The 24,121-nt window shown below is 42.1% G+C and overlaps 1 protein-coding gene across 3 annotated transcripts in view; it reads left to right on the plus strand.

Moving 5' to 3' along the window:
• Positions 1 to 302: 302 nt before the first annotated feature.
• The window catches only part of Htt (huntingtin), a 150,814-nt gene continuing 126,995 nt past the window's right edge, over positions 303 to 24,121 (plus strand). The window contains exons 1-2 of one of the 3 annotated variants that reach the window (XR_376798.3): positions 303 to 691; positions 21,324 to 21,407. Coding sequence is in view for 1 of the 3 variants with exons in the window: in NM_010414.3 (NP_034544.1) it covers positions 489 to 691; positions 21,324 to 21,407 (287 nt within the window). In the remaining 2 variants the exon portion in view is untranslated. The remainder of the gene's footprint in view (positions 692 to 21,323; positions 21,408 to 24,121) is intronic. The other 2 variants (XM_006503744.3, NM_010414.3) reach the window with 2 other exon arrangements.

Genomic DNA, 24,121 nt, shown 5'->3' on the forward strand with positions numbered 1-24,121 from the left:
CTCCCCAACTCCTCTGCCCACCTCCTCACTTCTTTTCTATCGCTGGTGCCAGGGAGCCGCCCTAAAGCCCACTCTCCGCTCAGCTCCGTCCCTCATCTAGCAGCCCGCCCCGCCCACCTCATCCTCTTGCTTGGCCCTCTTCACTAAGGGGGGCTGGCTTTTGCGGGAAGGGGCGGGGCCACATCGGCGGGGCGGAGAGTCTTAAACTAGCAGAGGCCCCGCAGGCCTGCGTCCTGACTTCGGGAAAGAGGACGACGCATCCGCCTGTCAATTCTGCGGGTCTGGCGTGGCCTCGTCTCCGCCGGCATGACGTCACGGGACGCACTCGCCGCGAGGGTTGCCGGGACGGGCCCAAGATGGCTGAGCGCCTTGGTTCCGCTTCTGCCTGCCGCGCAGAGCCCCATTCATTGCCTTGCTGCTAAGTGGCGCCGCGTAGTGCCAGTAGGCTCCAAGTCTTCAGGGTCTGTCCCATCGGGCAGGAAGCCGTCATGGCAACCCTGGAAAAGCTGATGAAGGCTTTCGAGTCGCTCAAGTCGTTTCAGCAGCAACAGCAGCAGCAGCCACCGCCGCAGGCGCCGCCGCCACCGCCGCCGCCGCCTCCGCCTCAACCCCCTCAGCCGCCGCCTCAGGGGCAGCCGCCGCCGCCACCACCGCCGCTGCCAGGTCCGGCAGAGGAACCGCTGCACCGACCGTGAGTCCGGGCGCCGCAGCTCCCGCCCGGGCCCCGCGCCCCTGGCCTGCGTGCTGGGCATGGCCAACACTGTTCCCTGTCCAGAGGGTCGCGGTACCTCCCTGAGGCCAGGCTTTCCCGGCCCGGGCCCTCGTCTTGCGGGGTCTCTGGCCTCCCTCAGAGGAGACAGAGCCGGGTCAGGCCAGCCAGGGACTCGCTGAGGGGCGTCACGACTCCAGTGCCTTCGCCGTTCCCAGTTTGCGAAGTTAGGGAACGAACTTGTTTCTCTCTTCTGGAGAAACTGGGGCGGTGGCGCACATGACTGTTGTGAAGAGAACTTGGAGAGGCAGAGATCTCTAGGGTTACCTCCTCATCAGGCCTAAGAGCTGGGAGTGCAGGACAGCGTGAGAGATGTGCGGGTAGTGGATGACATAATGCTTTTAGGAGGTCTCGGCGGGAGTGCTGAGGGCGGGGGAGTGTGAACGCATCCAATGGGATATTCTTTTTCCAAGTGACACTTGAAGCAGCCTGTGACTCGAGGCACTTCGTACTCTCCTGGCGTTTCATTTAGTTTGTGGTGTAGTGTAGTTAAACCAGGTTTTAAGCATAGCCAGAGAGGTGTGCTTCTGTGTGTCTGCAGGCAGTTGGATGAGTTGTATTTGTCAAGTACATGGTGAGTTACTTAGGTGTGATTATTAATAAAAAACTATATGTGTGCATATATATGAAAGAGTCGACTTATACTTAACTGCCTATCGATTTTTTGTTCTATATAAAACGGATACATTGGTGGTGCTCAGTTTTCACCGGGGAATGAATTTTACTAGTGTTGCAGACAGGCTTGTTTTAGAACATAGGCCACTCTGACTCTGACTTTGTGCCAGTAAAAGTTCCTGTTTAGTTCTTTGCTGACATCTTATAGATCTTTGGAAGCTAGCTGCTTGTGACTGGAGAGAATATTGAAACAGAAGAGAGACCATGAGTCACAGTGCTCTAAGAGAAAAGAGACGCTCAAAACATTTCCTGGAAATCCATGCTGAGTGTTGAGCCCTGTGCTCTCTTGCAGCTCAGTCCTTTCTCTCAACTCTGGGCATTTTATTTCTAATCTGGATTTGTATAATTAATAAGGAGAACTTTTGGGAACAACCTACTAAAGAATGTCATCATTAAAACTCACTTAGAAAATAAGTGTTCTGGTGATATCATTGAGCTATGTTCCCAGTCCTGAGAGTTTGTTTTTTTTTTTTTTTTTAAATAAAGATTTGGGGAGAAAAGGTGGCTTACTTGATAGAACAAAATATAGGAATAAAATTTCCTTCTATAAGGTGAAAAGTGTGAATAGAAAACTTCTTATCCTCTAGATAAGTAGTTTCTTTTTGCTTTTGAGAGTCTCACTATGTAACTCTTGACCTGAACTCAGAGAGATCCATCCTCCTGCCTCTGCCTCCTCTCTCTGGGATTAAAGGCATGTGGCACCATGCTGGGCTGTCCAAGTATGCCACAGACCCTCTAGGTCCCTGGTCTTCGAGGAACGGGATTTCTTAGGCAGATGGGTAAGGAGTCGGATGAAAATGACAATCAGCCACACACAAGAGAGGTGTTGAATCTGAATGTAATGTTCTGGTTGAGCTTCAGACTTATATAACAACGAATTATCAGAGGATACAAATCACAAAAAGACAAGATACACTGAAATTCACCAGTTACAGCAGAAAGGAATTTGCAGGGACTAATTAAATGTTTACATTAGGGATAACAAGCCCTGCCTAGGATCAGCCTAATGCCAGGCAAGAATTTCACACTTTAAGGTTAAAAGCATCAGGGGGTTGTTAACTCTTGACAGGCCTTAAGAGTAATGTGCTATCACTGAGCTCTAAATTCTTAGGTCTAGTAAAACTTATCCTGTCTGGAGAGTTCCCCCTTATCAGGGTAGTATATCAACTTATACTTGACATGGAATGAAGCCTGTAGTAAAACATTTCTATCTCAGTGAGACTTTTAGTCTCTATCTGTAAACAGCTGAGTAAAATGGCAAGTGCTTAATTGTTTACTGAATGGGTTAAGCTCCTTGCTGCTATCTGGAATCTAAGAACACTGGGGAAAGGCTTTAGCTATGTTAGAATACAATATTAAAAGGCATTTACTATAAGGTGATGCTTAATAGAGTGCACGTGAATCTATACACTAGATTAATGTGGTGGAAATTTGAATATAATGGGTTAGGGAAAGAGATGCCATAACTCTGGGAGGAAAATTTCCCTGGACTCTTATCCTCGTGAAACAGCTTCCAGGCTTTTCGCCTGACAAACCGATCCAAACTGGAGAGTTGGCTTTCGCCAGAATATCCAGGAGGAGAGTCCTAGAAATTCATTTCTCATGAGCAGCTTTTTGGCATTTTTGCCTCACAAGCTGACTCCACCAGAGTACCCTGACACAAGTATTGTCTAGTTATTTTGATTATTACCATGACTCTGCCTCTGGGTGAGAGGAATTGTGGAAGTTTACATATTCCCCATATCTTCTATAAACCTCTGTGTGTGTGTGTGTGTGTGTGTGTGTGTGTGTGTGTGTGTGTATGAGGGAGAGAGAGGGAGAGAGAGAGAGGGAGGGAGGAAGAGAGAGAGAGAGATTGTTCTGTGCCTGCTTCGAACACAAATTAGTTTGCAAAAGTAATTCATTAACATGATACAGTCCCAAAGATAAAAATGGTTAAATAATGAAAACATCTCCCTCCCCATTTTCCTAACTTTGTACCCAGGAGCAAGCTCTGTTACACTTCATTTGTCCTTCCAGATAAAATTTGGGCATATGTTAGGACAGAATTTTAAATTATTTACAAACAAAAGTATTTTGGAACAAAAGCTTTTAAAAGCTTTTATTTTAATAAAATAACTTGTTACTACACTGTATATAACTAACTAACATTTTCCAAAATTAGCTCCATTAGCATCTATCTCATATTTCTATGTACTTTGCTGTTGAAAAACCAAGTGTTCATTAATAATAAGTAACAAACTCACTGCTTGGAAGCTTTGATTTTTGGCATTTTGTCCACTTGACTCAGTTAAAAGTCCTTTTTTTCGAAATGAGAACAGCCAAAACAGTTTTAGAATGAGTCTGTTCTGCTTTTGTGACTCTCATTGTGTTCTGTAGAACCAGTGTCACAGCCATATGTGGGCCTCTGTTGAAGTAGCTGAGAACTTGTTCTCTGCTCTGCTAGCTGCTGTCGATCTGATAGGCCTTGAACAGTTGACATTCACCCTTAATAGTCCTCATTAGTCTTCCTGAGCATAGTCATTCATTTATCAATATTTGCTGATCATCTCCTATGTGCCTAGCATTGTTCTAGTTGCAGGTTTTAGCAGGGAACAAAGTCATGTCTCATGAAGCTAAAATTCTTGGGAGAGACATAGACAGTAAGCAGAATAGTTTGTTCATAGTGAGTGATGAGGCGCATGCAGTAAAGTAGGGAAGGGGATTAGGAAATGCCAGGGCTTGACATGTTTTAGACAGGGTGTTTAAATAATATCTGCTTAGTTGAAGGCTTATTTTTGAATAAATATCTGAAGAGTCAGAAATCTACCAGGAGGGTGTATGGAAGAGGAGTATTCCTGCAAGGGGAAGTTGTCAAAGGCTTTCCTGTGTGGGGATTAGTGATGTCATGTTTTTGCTGGATGAAATGAGTGACGGTAAGAGTTGTAGTGGGGGTGAAGCAAAGGGTTGAGGGAGGCTTCATTGGTGTTATCAGTTACTGCATTTATCTCCAAATAGAGAACGTAGCAATGAAAGCTACAGAGAACGGGAAAGGTGAGGATTTATTCTAAGACAAAATAAGTGTAGGAAGTTTAACAATTAGATCAGGAGCACAGACTCCAAGTCTAAGTCTTCATTCTTGCACATTTTTTAAAAATTTTGTTATGTGTTCTGGATACTATTTCCTTATGAGATATAAGTTTAAAAGCCTTTCTGTGGATTGCCTTGCCTTTGTTGTTGTTGTTTGTTTTGTTTTGTTTTGTTGAGACAGGTCTCTCTATGTAGCCTTGACTGTCCTGAAAATCACTCTGTAGACCAGGCTGGCCTGGAACTCAGAGATCTGCCTGCTTCTGCTTTTCAAGTGCTGATATTAAATGTATGTGCCACCACTGCCAGGCTAAGATTGTTCTTTCAATTTCTTTTTTTGTTTTCTTTTGAGATCAAAGTTTGCTATGTACTTTTGGCTGGCCTGGTATATTGTGTAGTCTAAGTTGGCTTCAAATCTTCATGGCACAGATTCCCAAGTACTGGGACCATAGGTATGGCCCATCACAGTGGGGGGTTGGGGGGGCCAGTACATCTATCTCTTGAATGGTGTGGAGTGTATATATGTGTTAGGGGTTTGCAGAGGCCAAAAGAATATTGAGTGTCTTCCTCTATTGCTCGCCACTTCTCTGAATAAACCTAAAGTTACCAATGGATTTCTAGTAAGCTGACTGACCAGCAAATATTGGGGATCTGTCTGTCCCTGTTCACCATAGTGAGGTTACAGACGTGAATAACCACACCCAGTTTTAACGCTGAATGCTGAAGAGTTAAACTCAGGATTTAGACTTGCCTCACTTTCTTATGTTCTTCAAAGCATAGACATTTTAAGTTTTGATGAAGTTTAATTTTGTCTTTAGCTACGGTATGTTAGATACTTAATAAATCACTCTTTTATCTGAAATCACAAAGATTTATTTACTCCCTCTTTTTCTAAGAGTTGTTTGTAAGCCTGACTCATTTTGAATTTGTGGTTAAGGTAGATGTCTGACTCTTTTCTTTTGCACGTGTAATTTAGCATTTGGCTAAAGAGAATGTTTTTTTCTCATTGAACTGTATTGACATCTTTGTTGAAAATTATTACCTGTCCATATGTAAATGTTTCTACTTCCATTTTTGCCATTGATTGTGTGTCTGTTCTATGCCAGTACTATACAGTCTTGATTACTGGTTTATATCATGATCTCAAATCATAAAGTATGCCCCCCAACATTGTCTTTTTCAATGTTGCTTTAGTTATTCTGGGTCCCTTGTGATTCTATCCATCAATATTGGTGAACTTCATGACCAGATAGTAAACGGTTAAGGCTCTGTGGCTATAATGCCATCACAGCCAGTCAGCTCTGCCACTGTGGCATGAAAGCAGCCATAGAAAATATGTAAGAGAATGAGTACATAGAATTGGAATTTCTTAAAATTTTCAAGTCATGAAACATTCTTTTATTATTTTTTTTTAAAGAAAATGTTTTATTTATTCTTTGACAGTTTCATGCATGTATACAATGTATCTGAATCTCATGCAGGGCCCCTACTATCTCCCTCCCATCTACACCTCAGCATGTCCTTCTCCCACAGGGTCCCTACTCTCTCCCTCCCATCTATACCTCAGCATGTCCTTCTCCCACAGGGCCCCTACTATCTCCCTCCCATCTACACCTCAGCATGTCCTTCTCCCACAGGGCCCCTACTATCTCCTTCCCATCTACACCTCAGCATGTCCTTCTCCCACAGGGCCCCTACTATCTCCCTCCCATCTACACCTCAGCATGTCCTTCTCCCACAGGGCCCCTACTATCTCCTTCCCATCTACACCTCAGCATGTCCTTCTCCCACAGGGCCCCTACTATCTCCCTCCCATCTATACCTCAGCATGTCCTTCTCCCACAGGGCCCCTACTATCTCCTTCCCATCTATACCTCAGCATGTCCTTCTCCCACAGGGCCCCTACTATCTCCCTCCCATCTATACCTCAGCATGTCCTTCTCCCACCTCCATGCCTTTTTTTAATGACCCACTGAATCCAGTTAGTGTTGCTTGCTGGAATGGAATGTTGACTGGTTTTTGTTTGTTTGTTTGTTTTTGTTTGTTTGTTTGTTTTCCCTGAGGCAGGCTTTCTCTGTGTAGCCCTGGCTGTCCTGGAACTACTAGCTCTGTAGATCAGGCTGGCCTCAAACACACAGAGATGAGTGCTTCTGCCTCCCAGTGTAGGGACTAAAGGTTTATCTCCCACCCAGTTCTTGTGTGGTAACCATAACTGCAGTGAGTTTATTATTACAGCAGCCATGCCATGTCTGGAAGGCAGAATTTCATTGAGCTCTATAAAACCTGGCTCATAAATTCTCTCTACCCCTTCCCTTCCCTGAACCTGGGTGTGGGGGTCAATTTAGATGTCACATTTAGGCTGACATTTATCAGTCACTTATTCTCAGTATACTATGAGTTTTTGAGTTGCTGCCCACTGCAGAAAGAGGTTTCTTTGGCCAAGGCCTGACAGTAGCACTAGTCTGTAGGTATAAATGTAAATATTTACTCTTGTTTGTTTATTTGGTTGGTTTGTTTTTTGAGACTGGGTTTTTCTGTAGCCTGGCCATCCTGGAACTCACTTTGTAGACCAGGCTGGTCTTAAACTCAGGTTCACTTGCCTCTGCCTCCCAAATGCTGGAATTAAAAGCATGCACCACCACATCGGGCTCCCAAACATAAATATGTAGAAGGTAGTCTAACAACATGTCTACTTAGCAAAACAGCAGTAGTAGGGTCCTGTTTTAGGACCTGTAACCTCCTTCCCCTGAGTCATGGGCTTTTGACTAGGTGTGTACCTTTGGCGCACACTTTAAGTCTAGTCAGAAAACTGTGGGTTATCTTTGTATTCTTTACATCACTGTTGCACTAGTGGTCACATTTCGCCTTTGTCTATATTATAGCATTCAGGGTCCAGTGCTTAGTAAGACCATTGATGTCTTTTCTCCTCCAGTGGCCTGCAAAACACCTGGCATTATAAAACCTAACCAGCCAAGAGGAAGTTTTCAGATCAGTTCTATCTTGATTTCTCTATGTCTTCTATGCAACCAAAGTGTGTTGTATCTTCATCAATAGGGTTTTACTATTATATAGTTACATTGGGCAACCAAGAGTGATAGAAATAACCTGTGTTGTTTGGATAGGAAGGTGTTTCTGGGACCTCCATGACTAATAACTTGTAAGAGGTATCTCATGCTTAGCACATGTTTTCTGAGGATACATTGTCATGTACATACCTATGTTGAAACTCCTTTAAAAAACACTTATACTTTTAAATTAGCTTTCAAAATAGTTTCTATAAGTTTTTTTAAAAAAGATTATATATATATATACACACACATATATGTATACACACACACACACACACACACACACACACACACACACACATATATTGTAGCTGTCTTCAGACACATCAGAAGAAGGCATCAGATTCCATTACAGATGGTTGTGAGCCACCATGTGGTTGCTGGGAATTGAACTCAAGACCTCTGGAAGAGCAATCAGTGCTCTTAACAATTGAGCCATCTCTCCAGCTCTATAAGTTTTTTTTCACACATCATTTACATTCTGTAAGTAATGAATAATCACTACACAAAACAACAATTGTTCTCCTGAACATTAATTCTGGAGAATCTAAAATTAACAGTCTCATAAAACCTGTATGCAAATGATTAACAGATCTAGGGGTAATAGCCTCAAGCTGGAATCAGTTTAGAAGTCGTCAATAGGTAGTTAAGCTACCTAACAACAAGAAGGAATTCAGCTGCTGATACCTGCAGCAGCTCAGGTAAATAGTGGAGATTATAGGCCATTGAGCAAGCTGATTCCTAATGCCTACTCATTATATGATTTTACTTATGTATCTTTTTTTCCTGTAATGTTAGATCTTTGGTTATTTTGTTTTCCCCTTGTGGCAAAATAACATCACATAAAACATAACCATTTTGAGTATACAATCTATGATTGTAAAAACACAGTGTTCCATTGTGACCACCAGCCACCACTGTTACTCTTCCTTTTTAACATTGCTTTTAAAAGTATATTACAAAAAAAGTATATTACAATTTTCACTTGACATTGTAATTGTACATGTCTATGAATAGGGTCATTTTTTTAAAATTATACATTCTAGTATCTTCTGTTGCATTCAGTTAACTTAAGAGCAGGAAAGACTGGTATAGAAGTCCTTTTCTCTCTCTCTTTTTTTTCTTTTTCGAGACAGGGTTTCTCTGTGTAGCCCTGGCTGTCCTGGAACTCACTTTGTAAACCAGGTTGGCCTCGAACTCAGAAATCCGCCTGCCTCTGCCTCCCGAGTGCTGGGATTAAAGGTGTGCGCCACCACACCCGGCGAAGTCCTTTTCTATGATAGAGAGTATATCGTGGGCAAATCCTAGGCCTTGGCTCTTTAGTCAACCAGCATTTGTATGATTAAATAAAACATTGGTGTGTGTTTGTGTGTTTGCACACTGGGTACAGCCTTTCCTTTATTAGCCCTGGGTGTGATTTTCTTCTCTGCTGATAGATCCTTTCTAAGCTGATCGCTTCATACTTAGGGTGGGGATAGTTGTGAGGACTGAGGAGGTGATGTGCGGTCCTGTCCCTTTCTCATTTTGCTAGTGTGACTGATATGTTAGTTCTTTGCATGTGTCTCCTACTCTGGAAGGAGCTGGATGGGAATTGTTTGTTTTTTAGTCACTAAATCTAGACTATCAGGTTCATGGCAAGTTCTCAGGAAGTACTTATTACATGTATAGAGTTATAATCTGAACTTGATTAGACATATGGCACTTTTCATACTCCTACTTTTGTTTTTCAAGTTATTTTTTTCTACTTACCAGTTTCATGTTTTAAAAACTTGTTTCTTTTTTTAAATTTTTTTAATTAGGTATTTTCCTCATTTACATTTCCAATGCTAGCCCAAAAATCCCCCATACCCTCCACCCCACTCCCCTACCCACCCACTCCCACTTCTTGGCCCTGGCATTCCCCTGTACTGGGGCATATAAAGTTTGCAAGTCCAATGGGCCTCTCTTTCCAGTGATGGCTGACTAGGCCATCTTCTGATACATAAGCAACTAGAGACACGAGCTCCAGGGGGTACTGGTTAGTTCATATCGTTGTTCCACCTATAGGGTTGCAGATCCCTTTAGCTCCTTGGATACTTTCTCTAGCCTCCTCCATTGGGGGCCCTGTGATCCATCCAATAGCTGACTGTGAGCATTCACTTCTATGTTTGCTAGGCCCCGGCATAGTCTCACAAGAGACAGCTATATCAGGGTCCTTTCAGCAAAATCTTGCTAGTGTATGCAATGGTGTCTGTATTTGGTGGCTGATTATGGGATGGAACCCCTAGATATGGTAGTCTCTAGATGGTCCATCCTTTTGTCTCAGCTCCAAACTTTGTCTCTGTAACTCCTTCCATGGGTGTTTTGTTCCCAATTCTAAGAAGGGGCAAAGTGTCCACAATTTGGTCTTTGTTCTTCTTGAGTTTCATGTGCTTTGTATCTTGTATCTTGGGTATTCTAAGTTTCTGGGCTAATATCCACTTATCAGTGAGTACTTGTTTCTTTTAATTAAAAAACAAAACAAAACAAACAAAAAACTGTGTGTAGGCCGGGCGTGGTGCCCCTCATACTTAATCCCAGCACTCAGGATCTCTGTGAGTTTGAGGCCAGTCTGGTCTACATGGTGAGTTATAGGACATCTAGGGCAACATAGTCAGACCCTGTAGTCAAAAAGAACCAAAACTGAACCAATACAAAACTTTGTGAGCTAGTAAAATAGTGAAGTGCTTGCTAACATTCTGAGTTTGATCTCTGGGACCCATGTGGTAGAAAGAGAGGACCAGTTTCCACAAGTTGTCTTTTGATCTCCATGTGAGTGCCAAAGCACACATACATGTATTAAAATGTGCATGTGTAATTGTAAAGTTTCGTTACCACTGACAGTCAGAAACGAGCTCTGGGGCCTCAGGGTTCTCTTCCTTCAGTGCTGTGGGAAGTGCACCTTTAAACAATCTTATTTGGGTTTCTTTTGGAGACAGGAGTTATGACAGAGATTAAACTTGGCTTTGAGCAAATTTCATACACATTTAACCACTGAATTTAACCACAGTGCCTATTCAGTTTTGAATATCACATGACTAGAATCGTAGAGCTCCTCCTATTCATAACTCACACTGTGTCAAAGCTCCTTTTCTTCAGTGTTGTTGGTCACCCATTTAGTTTGTCTGTTTTGTATGAATATGCCCTGTTTTTCTCATCTTATTAGTGCATGCTTGGGTTATTAAACTTTGACAAATGCTGCTGTGAGGATATCTCATATGCTGGCCTGTCTTTTCCCTCACAAAATGGTGCTTTTTAATGAGCAGTTCCCATTTTGGTGACTTCTAATTTGTCATACTTTTCCATTATGGTAAGTGCTTTTATTTCTTTTTTGATGAATTTTTCATCAACTTGAGATCATGAGACGTTTCCTGATACTGTTGCATAAATGGCATATTGATTTGCCCAATGAAGTTGACTTGTTTTTGTGTGTGGTGTAAAATAGACTTCTTGTTTGTTCTTCTAATGTGGGTACTTCTTTTTTCACCAGTTTCCTCCATGTTCTGTGTGTATTTCCTCCCTTTTATTGTTATTAAGTTTATATTATTAAAAGAATTCACATTAAGTAGGTTTTTTTTTAAAAAAAAAACTTTTTATTAATTCTTTGTGAGTTTTATATCATGTACCCCACTCATCTCCCTGACCCGTTTCCCCCCTCTGCCCTTGCATCCCCCCCTTCAAAAGAAAAGAAAAACCACACAAACAGAAAAACCAATAATGTATAGAAAACATCTCATAGTAGAAACTGTATCATGTCACAGTGTGTGCCACTGTATACCCCTCTGTCTGCACATCTTGACATGCAGATGATCATTGCAATGAGTCACTGATCTGATTCAAGGTCTCTGACTTATGTCACACCATTAATATTGGATCTTCTCCAGGACTCCTCTTGGTTTATTCAGTTGTTACTCTGTGTCATCAAGTTCCTGCAGCTTTGGATCAGCAGGACCGGCTCTTTTATGTACTCCAACGGTTCACAGATGATGTAGATGTTGGGGTGCGCCAACTCAAAGCCCTGGATCTGGGCCTGGGTGGTAGTTGTGCTGGTCAGCCTGCTGGCTCTCCTGCATCTGCATCACCAGGGCTGTTCTCCAGCACTGCTAGGCCACTCGATGCTATCATTTGTAAGAAGCAGGGTCATGAGGAGGGAGGACACCTCCCTGCCCCAAAACACACACACACCACCCAATGGCAGATGAGTGACCAGTCCAGCTCTCCCTCTATCTCACCCTTGAGGCTAGGTCACCTGTGCACCTGCCACCAGGGCCAGCTCTACTCTGCTGCCCAGTTAAGATTCAGGACCTACTCTCCTGAGTACTGCTGCTGGTGAGAGGTGTGCCAGCTCTCTAGAGTGCCAAAGCCAGTTCTGTACAGATACATGGCTGCACAGACCAGGGACATCCCCATGGTTTCTAGTGATAATGTGAGTCACGACATCAACATCAATCCCTGCCACTGCATGGCCACAGATCCAGACATGGTCCTCAGTAGCAGCAGGAGTTGGTACTTCACCATGGCTTCAAGTGGCAGGGCTAGCTACTCACAATAGGCTCTTCCTCTTCCCCCTCATGTCTCAGTTCCTTCTCTCTTCATACTGCGCAGGCTGTTCTGCTTCTCTTTCTCTTCCTTCTGTCCACCACATACTTGCACATTGCAGAGACTCCTGCTGCAGGCAAGCCATGATGCTGGTATGCCTCTGGGTGATCTCCTCTGCTTGTGCTGTTTGGCATGGTGGCATGCAGACCTCTAGGTGTCTACAGCTACCCATGTGACATGGCAGCAGTGTCCTCCCCCACCCCTCTCTGCAGTGTGGCAGGCAGGTCTTCTGGACTTTTTTCCCTGCCAGTGCCCTGTGTCATGGCAGTGGGATGGCAGTGGGTGGGTCTCTCTCTCTCTCTTTTTTTTAAACACAGGGTTTCTCTTTGTAGCCCTGGCTGTCCTGGAACTCCCTCTGTAGAGCAGGCTGGCCTAAAACTCACAGAGATCTGCCTGCCTCTGCCTCCCAAGTGCTGGGATTAAAGGTATGTGCCACCACCACAGGCATGGCAGGTTCTTTTGGCATAATTATTTCTCACTTTGTTCTGGGGTTGTTTAGGACAGAGTTTTGTGTTGTAGCTCATGCTGGCCTAGAGCATGCTGTGGTTCTCCTATCTCTACTCCCTGCATTCTAGGAGTGAAGATGTTCACCATGTTTGGTTCTAGTTATCTTAAAATAAGGACCATCTCTTGCTAATAATACTTTTCATTGTACAGTACATTATGCCCCGGTCTGTCTTAGTATTTGAAGAACCTTTGTCCTTCATACTGATTCTTATGTCTTTCCTAGATGGCATCTTCTGTCTCCCACATAGACAATATTGTCACATCGTTGTCCTTAGACAATATTGTCATATTGTTGTCCTTTGCTATTGGAAGATTGAAGGGTTTTGTTGCTTAAAAGACCATTTTGATAGTCTAAGTGTTGCTGCATGATTTTGTGTGTGTGAATATGTGTGTTTAAGTGTAGTTTTTCAGTATTATCACTTCTTGAGAAAGTATATCCTATAGTTCCAAATCAGATGTTGATTTAACCTTTTAAAAAAATCTTTCTGGTGCTGGAGAGATGGTTCAGTGTTTAAGAACACTAACTTGCTCTTCTAGAGGTCCTGAGTGTGATTCCCAGGAACCACGTGGTGGCTCACAACCATCTGTAATGGGATCTGATGCCCTCTTCTGGTGTGCCTGAAGACAGCTACAGTGTACTCATATACATTTAAAAAAAAAAATCTTTCTACTCAGGTGGTGGTGGCAGCACATACCTTTAACCCCAGCACTTGGGGAGCAGAGGCAGCTAGATCTCTGTGAGTTTGAGGCTAGCCTGGTCTACAGCGTTTCAGGACAGCCAGGACTACCTGTCTGTCTTGAAACAAGACAAAACAAAAACGCCAAACCTTTCTGAAAGTGGTCTAAGTGTTCAGCAACACTGTCATGTAAGGATAGGACTTGACAAAAATCAGAGAGCAACTGTTGAAGAATCAGAAGCTATGCATTCATGCTCCAGGCTGCTGTGCTTCTTATAGGCAGGACAGCTTCCAGACTTCAGTCTTGCCCCCAGTATGGAGTGTACGTTACATGTGTTCGTGGAGGGGGAGGAGGAAGAGGAGGGGAGAGGAGGAAGAGGAAGAAGAGGAATGTTTTAAAATTCCTTGAGCGGTTCAGTCTACCCTCTTCTCTTAATGTGGAATCACATTGTTAAGATTTTTATTTTTAATTAGGTGTCTATATATGTATCTGTATGGAAGTCTATATGCACATGAGTGCATGTACCCTGAAGAGGGTATTGGATCCTATGTTTCTGGAGTTAAAGGTGGTTGTGAGCCACCTGATATAGGTCCTGGGTAACTGAACTTGGAGTTTTTTTGGATTAGCAATAAGCACTCAGAACCATTGAGCCATCTCTCCAAGCCCTGTAATCACATATTTAAAAGAACAATGAGTGTAATTCTAAAGTTAAGAATTTAGATATGGGGGCTGGAGAGATGGTTCAGTGATTAAGAACACTGACTGTTCTTCCAAAGGTCCTGAGTTCAATTCTCAGCAACCACATGGTGGCTCACAACCATCTGTAATGGGATCTGACACCCTCTTCTGGTGTGTCTGAAGACACCTACAGTGTACTCATATAAATAAAATAAATAAATCTTTTAAAAAATGAATTTAATTATGAAGGCCAAATTTATATTTTTAGAAGTAGTTCTTAATTTGTTACAGTGTGCTCTAGAGCCTGGATTTTACATGCCCCCACAATTGTGAGCCTGTGTAGATTGCTTTGTTGCACTTAAAATAGTTTGGCTGAAGCTTGTTTTCATTTTGAAGATGTAGTTTCAAGTGGTTGAAGAGCCAAGGTTGTTTTTACCCTATTGATACAGTTCCTACCCTGAGCTATTTTATTTTTCATAAAAAACAAATCAGTCTGACTTATCTCTAAAAATCCCATCTAATTTCATAAGGAATGAAATAGCTACAGATGTTTATTTATTTATTTTATATCAGATTTTCTTATTGGACAGAATGAGGTAGAAAAAAATGTTATTTCAGGCTGGGACCTAGGCTAGGTGTGGTGGTGAGGGCTGCAGTTCTAGCACTAAGAGCCAGAGATGAGGCAGGAGGATCTTGACTTCTTGAGAGGGCTAGACTGGGTTCCAGGCCAGCCAGGAGTGAGAGAAGAAGAGGGGTGGGTGCTTTACAGAACTCAGCTGGAAGATGTATGCCAAACACCTGCAGCTTTATCATTTCTATTCTGTCTCTCCTCTTTTTAAGCTAAAGTTTAAAGGGCTAGAGTCCCCTGCAGGTTGGAGAATCTAAGGAATGAAGTTGAAAGGTAGCCTGAGGTCAAATTGATTTGTTGTTTTGAGACAAAGTCTTGCACTGTATATTCAAGGCTCTTGTCAAATTCCTGATTCTCCTGGTTCCGTCTCTTGAATGCTGCCAAGTTATAATATTGGGATCGTGTTCTAATTGGCTGAGAAGTCTGTATTAGAAGTTCTAGCTTCTGACCTGCAGAGTATAGCAGAAGGATTTTCATTTTCTGATATTTTTGGTTAGTGTCATCTCTGTTCTGAGAGTGCATTCTGACTCTCATACTTTAAATAAGAGTACTTGGTATGCTAAGAGGAAATGCTTGTTATAAGACTGTAAAACTATCTTTTATTCTCCTGGAGTAATTGTCTCCAAGGCTTACTGCCTCTGTCCATTAACCTAGACTTAGTACCCAAAGGTGCTAGCCTCCATACAATCTAATTTATGCCGAGACTATTTTCAACTTCTGAAACTTATTGCTCCATAAGCTCACCCTTTCTTGTTCTTTCTGATCTCTGGCTGCTGATTCAATTCAGTTAGCTGTTCTGGCTCAGACTCCTCTCCAAGCTGACTGATTGAATCTGGTTTCTCTCTCTTGGCTTCTCCTGCATTGTTCTGCTTGGCCTTACACTAACTTTGACAATCTGTTCTAATTTTCTGGCTCCTTCTTATTCTCTGGCTTGTTCTAGCTTCACCTGTGTCTAGTTTGTCCTCTCTCTATAACCTGTCTCTCTATCACGGTCCAGGGAAAACTGCCTCCTTCCTCTCTCTGCCCTCCTCTGCAAGTAGCTTTTTTTCCCCCTTTTTCTTCTGGTGAGAGTTGGGCAGATCCTATTCTAGCAAATCTTTCTCTAATTCATCACTTTGTCTGCTATTCAATTAGACTTCTATAAACTACTTTTACCCTCATTGATTGAGATTAAAGGGTGTGTTTGTATTCCAGCCAGAAGTGGCTTAGGTGTATGCTAAGGGCTTAGCCACACCACAACGAGAAATAAGTTTTGTTGTTGTTGTTGGTTTTGTTTTTTGTTTTTTGTTTTTTTGTCAGTAAATAACACAATCTTAGAGTTCATTGTGTGATCAAATATCCTGCAACATAAGGTCTGGATGTTCTGGCCTGAATTTTAAATCTGGCACCATGAGAGATAGATTCTGATAGAAGAGTTGTGCTGCTCTTAGAATGTACAGGGCCAGAGAACAGATGCATGATGGATATAAGAAAAGAGGAACAATATCATTATTGTAAGAGCAAGTAGATGGCTTGCTTTTCACACAAAGCAGGCACTTAATAACTATTGTTTGAATTTTAAGTCAAACTAGCAACTATTGGGAACTAGCAAAATTTTATGATATTAGGAAGGGTCAAATTTTTCCTGAAAAGGGTTTAGTTTGTTGTAAATAGTTTGGGATGAGGTAAAAGAGAAAACTTGAGATTTGTCTTTTCTTTGGTTGTCTGTGATGGTTTATTGTCCCGTTTTTGACAGTGACCTCTTAGTGATGTGAATCTGTGAACAAGTGATCTTTGCACGTGTATGTTTGTATGTGTGTGTGCTCATGTGAGTGTACCTGCTGTGGGCCTGTGGAAGTTAGAGGACAACTTTGGAGAGTTGCATTGTTTGTATTTGTCAGGGTTCTCTAAAGGAGCTGAACTGAAAAGATGTATATGTGTGTGTGTATGTCTTAGTTATTGTTCTTTAGTGATGAAACACTATAACCAAGGCAACTTAAACAGAAGCATTTAATTGGGGCTTGCTTACAGTTTCAGAGGCTTAGTTCTTATCATCATGGCAGGATTGTAGAGTCAGGCAGCTATGGTGCTGAGAAGTAGCTGAGAACTCACATCTGACTAGCAGTTTGCAGGCAGGGAGAGAAAGAGAGAGAGAGAGGCAGAGAGAGAGAGAGACAGAGAGAGAGAGAGAGAGTCAGAGACAGACAGAGACAGAGACAGACAGAGACACAGAGAGAGAGACAAACATAGAAAGAGATACAGACAGACAGGTCCATTAACTAGAACCAAACATTTAAGCATGAGTCCATGGGGCCATTCTCGTTCAAACTACTATATATGGTATATAAAATGTGTATATATGTATATATACATATATATATATATATACACACACACACACATGTACATTTTTAAAAGGGAATTTTTTATGTTGCTTTATAAGTTGTGGTCTGGGTAGTCCAACAGTGACTTTCCTCTGACAGAAAGGCCAAGAATCCAACAGTTGTTCAAATTGAATGTCTCGGCAGTCCCAGTCTGTTGCTGGAGTCCTGGAAGATTCCTAGAGAGGTGTGGGGTCTTTAGTCTGTGTTGGAGTTCTGAAAAAGTAGGTTCCAATACCAGTGGAGGAATCCCTCAGCAACAGGATAAATTAGTTCTCAACATTTGGGGGGTCCAACGGCCCTTTCACACGGGTCACCTAAGACCATTGAAAAACACAGATATTTATGTGGTGATTCATAACAGTAGCAAAAATTACAGTTATGAAATACTGTACGATGAGAATAATGTTATGGTTGGGGTTCATTATGACTTGAGGAAGCTTATTAAAGGATCTCAGCATTAGGATGGTTCGTAACCACTGTGATAGATGGATCAGCTGTGGAGAGTGAGGGCACGAGGGCAAGCAGCAAAGTCTTCCTTCCATGTCCATTTATGTGAGCTGCCACCAGAAGGTGACCTAGATTTAGGGTGGGTCTTCCCACCTTCAGTAATCCAATCAAGAAAGTCCCTCACAGATATGCCCAGTGCTTGGGTTTTAGTTGATTCCAGATGATGTCAGTTAAGATTAGCTGTCTCCTTGGTCCTTTCCTTTCTGCTGTTTTCAACCCCTCCCTCCTGGCTTTGTCCCTCTCCACTCCCCCATCTAGTCAAGCAATTTTCTTACCAGACTAAAGAATTTGAGTTCAGGACATTTTAGATGAAGCTTTATTATTTCTACCTTTCTTTGATCTCTTGATTTTAGATACATAAGTGTAAAGTTAAAGATCATTGTCCTTTATCTTCAGAGTTGCCGAAGATTCACCCAAGAAACTAGTACTGATAATTTCTGTAATGTATTCTCCCATATTGGGAATTTACTTCATTTGATGAGCTCTTGTGGAACTCTGTATAGTATGGGTACTGAGTGCTAGTAATATAGATAAGATATGGTCCCTTCACCTTCACTTCTGGGGATACAATCTAAGGCACACTGTCTGAAGAAGTGCCAGCAGGAGCCAGAGAAGGGCCCTTGGTAAATAAGAGCTTCCCCCAAGGTGCCCAGTGCCTCAAAAAGAATTATGAATTTTCATTTCATTGTTAAGATTGGTATTGTCTATAAGTCATAGTTTGATAAGCTTGACTAAGTCGAAGGTGGCAAGCCATAAGAGGTGGTATCATATTCTTTGTTGCCACCTTTATCCTATGGGGTTATCTCATGAAGGAGGGAGAGCAAGAATGAATACCAGAGAAAACTTTTTCCAACTCATTTGTATTACTTCAAAGATGTAAGATAAATGCTCCATAGGCCTACCTAGTTTATCAGACATGTAGTTCGTGTGAAACTGTTGGGTTTTTTTTTTTTTAATCTTTTTTTAACTTGTGGATGTGTGTGGTGTTTGTATGGAGGCAGACATGTGTGTATGGTGTGTTTTACAGTATGGAGGCCTCTAAGATTGATGTCGGGAATCTCCCTTATCTTTTTGTACTTTGTTCTTCGAGGCAGGATCTCTTAGTCAAACTCAGGCTTTGATAGCCAGCTAGCTCAAGGACTCAAGTCCCATCTCTCCTTTCAATGCTGGATTCACAAGTGGCTGCTGCATTGTCACTTTGCATTTAAATGGGTTTTGGGGATCTGGATTTGGCCCCTTTGTTTGTACAGCAAATGTTAACACTAAGTCATCTTTTCAGGTCTGATTTTTTTTCCCCTTAAATTCTTTATTAATAGCCACTTCCTCCATGATTCTACTAGGTGATACAACTCCATCAGTAATTTTTAACTACAGAAAAGTTGGCATGTTGACATACTGCTTCTGTGGACACATGCCTCATAAACTTGTCAAAGCCCGAGGGGACGTTGGGAATCTCTTTATGACAATTCCCGAGGGCAGTAGTCTTTCCTCTTGAAAGTGGATGAGGCCTAGACCTGTTTATTTGGGCAGCCATATACCACTGATCATGGTGGACCTGTCAAAAGTACCTATTTACCATGCTGTCTGAGTTTAGCTGAGTCTTGTCAGTTACAATTGGGAAAGTTGGCGAGAGCAAAGGGACTTGGTTAGTTTGGCTTTGGATCCGAGGTGACTGAAAATCTCAGATAATGAATGTTTCCATAATAAATGTAATTAGGTCACTGAGTTCAGTGTTGTCAGCCTTCTTTTTTTGTTTACACTTTTTGCTTTATTATTTAATGAATGTATTAGTGCTGTGCTGCATGTACACCAGCATGCCAGAAAAGGGCAACAGATGCCCTTTTTGATGGTCAGAGCCACCATGTGGTTGCTGGCAATTGAAGGGAATTGAACTCAGAACCTCTGGAAGAGCAGCTGGTGTGCTTAATTGCTGAGCCATCTCATCACCATCAGGTAGCCTTTTTGTCACTACTTGGTACTGGTGTAGCATGACCCCTTTAAGACGTGTAATTTCAGTTCATTTAAAACCTGGGACAGATTTTTCCTGTGCAAATCAAAGGATAATGGGTTGGTGCTTTAGTTTGCTTCCTAAAATGTTTAATGGGGTTAGTGTTCTGGAAGCATCCTAATGGCTATTTTAAGGTAGGTAAAAACCTAAGCTGTTGCAACAGAGGCTTATTACAAGTGATTTAGAGAAGAAAGCATTTTATTCTCATAGTATTTTCTTTACAGTGTGAGGAAATGTTCTTTTTGGTATACAATTCTGAGATTTAACTAATGCAATCCCTGTGACTACCATAATCAGGATTCATAAATTTACTATTATTATATGGTGTGCATGTACATGTCAAGTGTTTGAGTGTGTGTTTGCATGTCCCATGTGCAAAGGAATGCGGGTGGAGGTCAGAGGACAACATTAGAGTTAAGTTTTTCTATTGTGAGCTCCAGGGATTGTACTGGCTAGTTTTGTGTCAACTTGACACAGCTGGAGTTATCACAGAGAAAGGAGCTTCAATTGAGGAAATGCCTCCACGAGATCCAACTGTAAGGCATTTTCTCAATTAGTGATCAAGGGGGAAAGGCCCCTTGTGGGTGGGACCATCTCTGGGCTGGTAGTCTTGGTTCTATAAGAGAGCAGGCTGAGCAAGCCAGGTGAGGCAAGCCAGTAAAGAACATCCCTCCATGGCCTCTGCATCAGCTCCTGCTTCCTGACCTGCTTGAGTTCCAGTCCTGACTTCCTTTGGTGATGAACAGCAGTATGGAAGTGTAAGCCAAATAAACCCTTTCCTCCCCAACTTGCTTCTTGGTCGTGATGTTTGTGCAGGAATAGAAACCCTCACTAAGGGATCACATGCAGATCCTCAGGCTTGTGTGGCGAGTCATTTTACCATCTGAGCTGTCTTGCTTCCATAATCAGGAGTTAGGTTGGTTCTGTCGCTACCCGAAGCTCCCTATGCTGCTTTGCTGTCATCTCCTCACCCTGACATTACTGGTCATATTTTAATTCTTACAGTTTTGATTTGTTCTAAAAATAGAATGGCCCTGTGTTGGTTGTCGGAGTCTTACTAAGTTCTTCCTCAAGTGTAGTGCATTGTGATCTGTCCTTGTTTCCTGTTAGTAGTTACTTCCTTTTCTTAGATACGTTTCCATTGTTTGGCTATTGCTTTTGTTTATCTTTCAGCAGGTGGATGAGGAGCGCTTGCTAGATTTCCATTCTAGCATTGCTGCAGTGAGCTTCTTATGAGGATGGGAGGTGTGGGAGCCTGTGCTTCTGAAGATGATAAAGGGACCCACGATGCTGCCGTGCTGCTCTGCACTCTTCTTATTGTCTTTATTTATATAATTGACACTCGAGTGTTGGGCATGTTTGTTCTGATTGGAGGAAGATAGCTTGGACATTCAGATACAATAGGAATTCTGTATATCACTTGCATTCCCAATACATTTATGGGAGGAAGTTATGTGCTTGTGTTAGGCAAATTTTGGTGGGTGACCAGCAGTTTACGTGACCGGTCAGAAAAAGTCTCTTTCTGGGAAGACATAAGCTACTTTTTTTTCACATGTCTGACTTTTCTGAGTGTCGTGTGAGGAAGCTCTTAGTAGACCTCATCTGTCGTCATCCCTTCCTCATGCTGCCCTCTTCCCAGCATGGAGTTTATGATTCACTAGTAGTAGCCAAAACGTACTTAGGAATGAATGAAATATAGAAACAAACGAAGTAGTCACCTCAGTGGATGCTCATTTCTTTTCCTCTTGTTTTTTTGTAGAAAGAAGGAACTCTCAGCCACCAAGAAAGACCGTGTGAATCATTGTCTAACAATATGTGAAAACATTGTGGCACAGTCTCTCAGGTAATTGGCTTTTTAAAAAAAAGATTTATATATTTATGTATATGAGTATTCTGCTTGCATGCATGCCTCCATGACAGAAGAGGGCATCAGATCCCTTTATAGATGGGTTGCTGGGTAGCCAGTGCTGAGCCATCTCCCCAGCCTCTTCTTTTCTTTTTGTTTTTGGTTATTTTTGTTGTTGTTTTTCTTTTTTTGTTTAAAAGATCTCTCTGGTAATTACTGAGTTGGGTGGTGGTGGATATACCTGTAACCTGGCATTCAGGAGGCAGAGGCAGGCAGATCTTGGTGAGTTCAGGGATAGCCTGGACTACAGAGCCAGTACCAGGACCTACACAAAGAAACCTTTAACTCATAAAAAACAGAAAACAAAGAAGAAGAAGAAGAAGAAGAAGAAGAAGAAGAAGAAGAAGAAGAAGAAGAAGAAGGAAGGAAGAAGGAAGGAAGAAGGAAGGAAGAAGGAAGGAAGAAGGAAGGAAGAAGGAAGGAAGAAGGAAGGAAGAAGAAGGAAGAAGAAGGAAGAAGGAAGAAGGAAGAAGGAAGAAGGAAGAAGAAGAAGAAGAAGAACAACAACAACAAACTGGTTGCTGGGCTGTGGTAGTGCATTTCTTTAATCCCAGCACAACAACAACAACAACAACAAACTGGTTGCTGGGCTGTGGTAGTGCATTTCTTTAATCCCAGCACTTGGGAGGCAGAAACAGGTGACTCTCAAGGCCAACCTGGTCTACAGAGTGAGTTCCAGGATGGCTAGAGCTTACACAGAGAAACTCTGTCTTGAAACTCCACCCCACCCCAAACTATATCTAAATACTCTGTGTTTTCACTATTAATGCATTACCATGTTCTTTGTACCCCTAGCTATCTCTTAAAAGTTCATTTAGGCTAAGCGTATTTTGGTACATGCTTGCAATCCCAGTATTTGGCAGGCTGAGACAGGAGGATCTTGAATTTGGTATTAGCCTGGGCAACATAGCAAAACCCTGCATCAAGAAAAATCCATTTAAAATCAGGACGTTTTACCACATTTGTAGTTGTGCTATAAGGGTATCTGGGTTCTCTTATAGGAAATGTTTTCTTCTTGTCATCTTATATATGAGAATTTTAGTCATATGATAATTGAATGGCATGTTAGTAATTTAATTTGTATTCTTTTAAGGTTTATTTATTTTTAAATAAATGAATGAGTGTTTTGTCCCTATTTTATATTTGTTCCCTGTATGTGCCTGGCACCCACAGAGACCATAAGAAGGTACTGGAGTTCCTGGAACTGGAATTAAAAGATGGTCATAAGTTGCTGTGTGGATGCTGGGAAACAAACTTAGGTCCTCTCTGCAAGAATAGCAAGTGCTCTTATCTACTGAGCCTCCTACTTTCTGTTTGTTTGTCTGAGACAAGGTCTCATTTAGCCCAGGATGGCTTCAAACTCACTGTATAGCAAAAGATGACTTTGAGTTCCTGCTCCTCTTCTTCTGCCTCCTGAATGCTTAGACTATAGACCTGATCTCTTAGAGTTTCTATTGCTGTGATGAAATACCATGATCAAAAGCATCTTTCACTTATACATGTGTGTAACAGTCTATCACTGTAGAAATCAGGGCAGGATCTCATACAGACTGTGGAGGGGTACTGCTTGCTGGCTTATTCTTCATGGCTTGATTGGCCTGCTTTATAGAAGCCAGGAGCATGAGCCCAGGGGTGTTCCCATCCACAATGAGCCTGGCCCTTCCCCACCAATCATTATTTAAGAAAATGCACTATAGACTCTTCTGCCTAAAGTCCCATTTTATGGAGGCATTTTCTCAATTGAAGTTTCTTCAAAGACGAGTTTAGCTTATGTCACCTTGGTCAGAAAACTAGCTAGGACACTTGGCTTTAGAATATAGCTTCAATGTCAAAATTCCCCATAATCAAAACTGAAAGTAAATTCAACTTGGGGATTGTATTGGCAATTTATATAAATTAAAGGCTTAATAGTCTGTAGGGTGAACCATTACAGAGCAGAGTATTATCCTAATAAGAAAATACATAACACACACACACACACAATACACATATTTCAAGAAAGAAATTTGACTTGGCTACTACTCAGGCAGAGGCAGGAGGTTCATGACTTAGAGACTTTTTATAGAGCCCTCTTTCAGGCTTTATAAAAGCATGACTTCTTCTCAAACAAAAAGGAAAGAAGGAAGGAATCAGGGTGGGCTCAATGTTTATTTCGTGTTTTCTATATTAGAAGTTCATCTTTATTAGTTATTATGGACTAAATGTGTATCTCCCCAACCCGTCTGTATGTTGAAGATCTAATCCCCCATTCTGAAACTGAAACCAACTATGCATTTTAGTAGGTTAATTCAGTGTTTTCTTGAAGTTAATCTCACAACCCACATAGTTATACAGCTTTGTCTCATGGGCTGTTCTTCATGTAGTAGTCACAGGCTTGTGGGAGGCCACTGAGTGACTAATCTGAGATTTGAATGACCTTTCTCCTTAGGTTGAGGAGTTTGTGGTGTGCTAGCGTGGCTTGCAGAACTCAAGAAAATACTAACATTTTCTGGCTTGCTACAAAGCTATAGCTCAGTAGCAGCCAGATTGTAGAGACTCAGAGGGTAAGGTATGGGAGGGAAGCATGGCCCCTCTGTGCTCTCTTCTTCCAGTCTTCCATGTGTCTCAGCATGGACTTCTGTTACCAGAACCAGGAGCTTGATATGTGTTGT

Source organism: Mus musculus, chromosome 5 (assembly GCF_000001635.26).
Source record: "Mus musculus strain C57BL/6J chromosome 5, GRCm38.p6 C57BL/6J".
Lineage (NCBI taxonomy): Eukaryota > Metazoa > Chordata > Mammalia > Rodentia > Muridae > Mus > Mus musculus.